This window comes from Caenorhabditis briggsae, assembly GCF_000004555.2.
Source record: "Caenorhabditis briggsae complete genome, chrII, whole genome shotgun sequence".
NCBI lineage: Eukaryota > Metazoa > Nematoda > Chromadorea > Rhabditida > Rhabditidae > Caenorhabditis > Caenorhabditis briggsae.
The window spans coordinates 4,810,986-4,815,047 of NC_013486.2; the positions used below are offsets into that span (position 1 = coordinate 4,810,986).

The 4,062-nt window shown below is 31.7% G+C and overlaps 1 protein-coding gene across 1 annotated transcript in view; it reads right to left on the minus strand.

The window, feature by feature from the left end:
- CBG04248 overlaps nt 1-2,486 on the minus strand; it is a gene marked incomplete at both ends in the record, with an annotated part of 4,078 nt that extends 1,592 nt beyond the window's left edge. Inside the window, 4 exons of the mRNA XM_002630276.2 lie at nt 446-704; nt 929-1,037; nt 1,283-1,401; nt 2,484-2,486. Coding sequence (XP_002630322.2) covers nt 446-704; nt 929-1,037; nt 1,283-1,401; nt 2,484-2,486 — 490 coding nt within the window. The remainder of the gene's footprint in view (nt 1-445; nt 705-928; nt 1,038-1,282; nt 1,402-2,483) is intronic.
- Between the last annotated feature and the right edge of the window lie 1,576 nt (nt 2,487-4,062).

The following is a 4,062-nucleotide window of genomic DNA, read 5'->3' on the forward strand; positions in this document are numbered from 1 at the left end:
TCCCTAAGGGCTTTAGCATATTTTTCGATGCGTTTTTCTTGATGAAGGAATTTTTTTGAATTTTTTCTTTATTTTTATGTCAATCTACATTCATTTCTGCACATTTTGATGCAATAAAAAATTTCTCCGTACACCAACTTTAAAAATCTAGGCCACAACCTAAAAAAACTGGGCCATGACCTAAAAAATCTAGATCAGGACCTAAAAAAACTGGGCCACAACCTAAAAAATCTAGGTCACGACCCAAAAAAATCTAGGTCACGACCTAAAAAAATCTAGGTCACGACTTAAAAAAAATCTAGGTCACGACTAAAAAAATCTAGGACCTGTGCCTTTGTCTTACTGTACTTTGTGTCGATTTGATTATTTAGTCTTTTTCGGCCCAATTTTAGAGTTTTCCGGGTAAAATTTTTCGAATTCTCTACTCAAAAATAGAAAAAAATACCTTGCCACCGAACAGACAACAATTGTGCATATAAAATAGTTGATGTCGAAATCGATGAACTTGTATACGTCGGATCGCACTCTCGAATCGAATTCCAACTGACAAATGGCAATAAAACGACGGCGATTCGAATTCCGGGCTGACAATTCCCATATTTTGAACAGAAACAAGAGGTCATATTCAGTTTTTGAGCAGTTTTTTGGAGCATTTCAACTTCGGTACGGGATAGAATGCCGCCTGGATCGCAGACGTATGGGGTCTGAAAATATTTTTTTTAAATTTGGGTCGAAAAGTAAAAAAATGAGCCTGGGATATTCAAAAAAAAACTGCTAAAAATCCATATATATTGACAGATTTTCAGCAATTTGTTATGGAAGTTTCGCAATGTTTGAATGAAGTTTTTAGTCAAATTTCATAGATTTTCAAAAGATTTTTCAAGGGAAATTAATTTTTTGGGATATTTTAGCCATTTTTTTTTCTAACCTTATGATACGGAATTTGGCAGAAAACACTAAAATTGGCAGATGTCGGTAGGGGAAATGTGCATGGACCCGATGTGATGAGACCTCGTTGGATGGGCGAACCGTACGTGCTGAAAATGGGAAAATATTGAATTTTGAAATTCCAGTATTTTTGGATTTCTAATGTTTTGAATTTTTGGATATTAAGATTTTTGAAAATTCTGGATTTCTAAATTTCCGAGTTCCTGATATTCTATAATTAGAATTTTTAGAATTTCAGGATATTTGAATTTCTGAGTTTGGAGATTCCACAACTTTTAGCTTTTTTAAAGTTCTGGAATTTCTGATTTTTCATAAATTTCAAATGTTTTCTTACCATAATACTGTAGAGATGGATAGAAGAAATACATAAAATCGGGTAGAGAAATAAAAAGTTTCCATATTTGCTGGTTGTTTTGAGATCATAAAATGAAGAACCACATTTGGGCAGGATATCTGAAAATACATAAAACTTTAGAATTTTTAGAAAGAAAAATTGAATGAGAAAAATTGAAAGAATACAACATGAAGAAAAAAAAACAATTTCGGAAAAAAAAGTTTGAAAAACCTTGTTGAAAATTATAAAATTAACAATTTTCAAAATTTTTTAAACTCTAAAAAACCACTCCATCAAAAACTATAATTTCATTTGAAATTCAAAATTCTCGAATGTAAGTATTGGAATTTCCAGAAACCCAAAAAAAAATCCCAAAAAAATGGAATCTTTAGTTTCTGACAGCTGAAAAAACGGCAGTTATTTTCATGTTTCTATGACGATTTTTATGTAAATTGTTGATGGATTTATAGCTGTTTCGACAACTGGTTTTTTCTAGTTATCCTGTTTTTTTAAGAATTTTCGGTTGGGAAATTTCAGTGAAAATTTAGGAAAATGACATCATTTAAAAATGAAATTGTCACAAAGAGAAAGTTACCGTAAAACCTGTATTAGAAGGGCCGGCCCTTCTATTTCTCCACTGTACCTCCGGAGGGCCCTTCTATTACAGGGGCCCTTCTATTTTTACGGCGATTTTTCATTAAAAAATTCGATGAATTTTTGTTCAAAATTCATGAAATCTGTCAATTTCACCAAAATTTAGCAAGTTTTTTATCAAAAAAAAAAAGTTTTCCAGCTAATTCATATGAAATTATGGAATTCCCGGAACATTTTTCACTAAAAACGTAAGCAAAATTTCCAATATCAGTACACATTTTGGAGGGGGTCCTTCTTTACAGGGGGCCCTTCTATTACGTTGGCCCTTCTGTTTTTCCAAACCCCTTTCGGAGGGCCCTTCTAATACAGGTTTTACGGCAATTAGAATAATTTATTTATGGAAAATCAATTAAGTGGAATCTACAGAGAATAAATGAAAATTTAGTTTCAAAAAATCTGGAAGCGCTTTCAGGTTCTATTTGAAAAAAAAATGTGGAGCGTTTTGTAAAAATTATGAATATCGAAACTCCCAGAAAAAAATCTTTAGATCATAAATTTGAGAAACTTCCCAATTTTTTATCTATATTTTCCAAATTGAAACTATTACCATAGAAATCAGCTGTTTCTCTAAAAATAGAAAACATTCGACCTTTCGACCTTTTTCGCTTCAGGTGGGTTGAGGAAGAATATAAATAATTCCAGACAGAAAAAACAAAAAAGTTTTTTTTTCGAAATTTTCTTATTTTCAAACAAAAACTGACCGCAAACCTTGAAAAATAGATGAACCGGCAAGTAAAAAACGAAAATTTCTTTTTTTCAGTTAATTAATTTTGTTTTCTTCAGGAAAAAAGGATAAAAAAAAGGAGACTCTCATTTTCAAATTCAATTAATTTTCTAGTTTCGCACATCACATCATAGTTTCAATGCTCTTCTAAAGGATCACAAAACTAATAAAGAACCCTTTTTAAAACTAAAACTGAACCGAAAATCTGGAAGTTTCTTGAAATTTTGATCTAGCAACTTATTTTCAGAACTTCTTACTATAAATTTCAGAAGTTTCGGGATTACTGTAGTTTGGAAGAACCGCAAACTCCATTTTCATGGTCTTGCATTATTTTTGGTCTAGCATCACAAAAATTCGAAATCAGCGGAAAATTTGAGTCCAGAAACTTCTATACTACTATTTTCAGGATTTTTTGGATTACTGTAGTTTGAAAAATCTGCAAACCACAAAACATTGAAATTGACGCGAAATTGCAGAAAAAATGTCTAGGATTTGAAAAATTGGAAGTTCTGACCCAAATTCCATTATCTTTACTCCATTATCTTTACTACTAAATTCCATTATCTTTACTACTAGTTCTGACCCAAATTCCATTATCTTTACTACAAAAAATCGCCAAATTCTGTCTGTGTGTGTGCCCGGTGTTCCCGGTTCCACGATCCTAGCGAAGTCCCCAGTAGACCAAAAATTTTCGAAATTTCACAGATGATCCGAAATAGCAGCAAGATGATGCCCGAATATTTCTAATTTTGAAAATTTGTTTCTGACGTCATCTGGAGACGTTCTTCTATTTTTTACATAGAAAATCTTTCGAAAATTATTTTCACGTCACTCCCGCCTAACCCTTCTATTTTTTTCTAGTCCACTTTATATCTGAAAAAAGGACATTTTGTGGTAATAATTATTTAGTCTTAGTTTTGAAAGAAGAGAGAAAGAAAAAGTTCAGTAAACTTTAAAATTCTGACTTTCTAAATCCCTTAACTTCTCAAAAACTGAATTTCGGAGATTCTGATTCACAAAATTTGATTATTTAGTTTTTTTTAAAAATGCGAAGTTTTTAACTATTCCGATGCCTCAAACATTTGATTTTACCTGAAATTCTAAAATTCTAATTCTAAAGAAATTCGGAAACTCGAAAATACCGAAATTTGAAGCTTCGGAAATTGGCATATAATTCGGAGGGTACAATAATTCGGGGGTACAAAGGGGTACAAAGCATACTTGTGAAATTTCGGCCCGGCCCGGCCCGGCGGCCCGGCAGAAAAAAACAAAATTTTTGAAAAATGAATTTTTGTTTTTGAATTTTGTTTTTGTTTTTGAAAATGAATTTATTGATTTTTAGAATGTAAAAAAACACTGAATACCTTTTTTTGAAACAATGATTCAACTTTTCGCTCAAGAT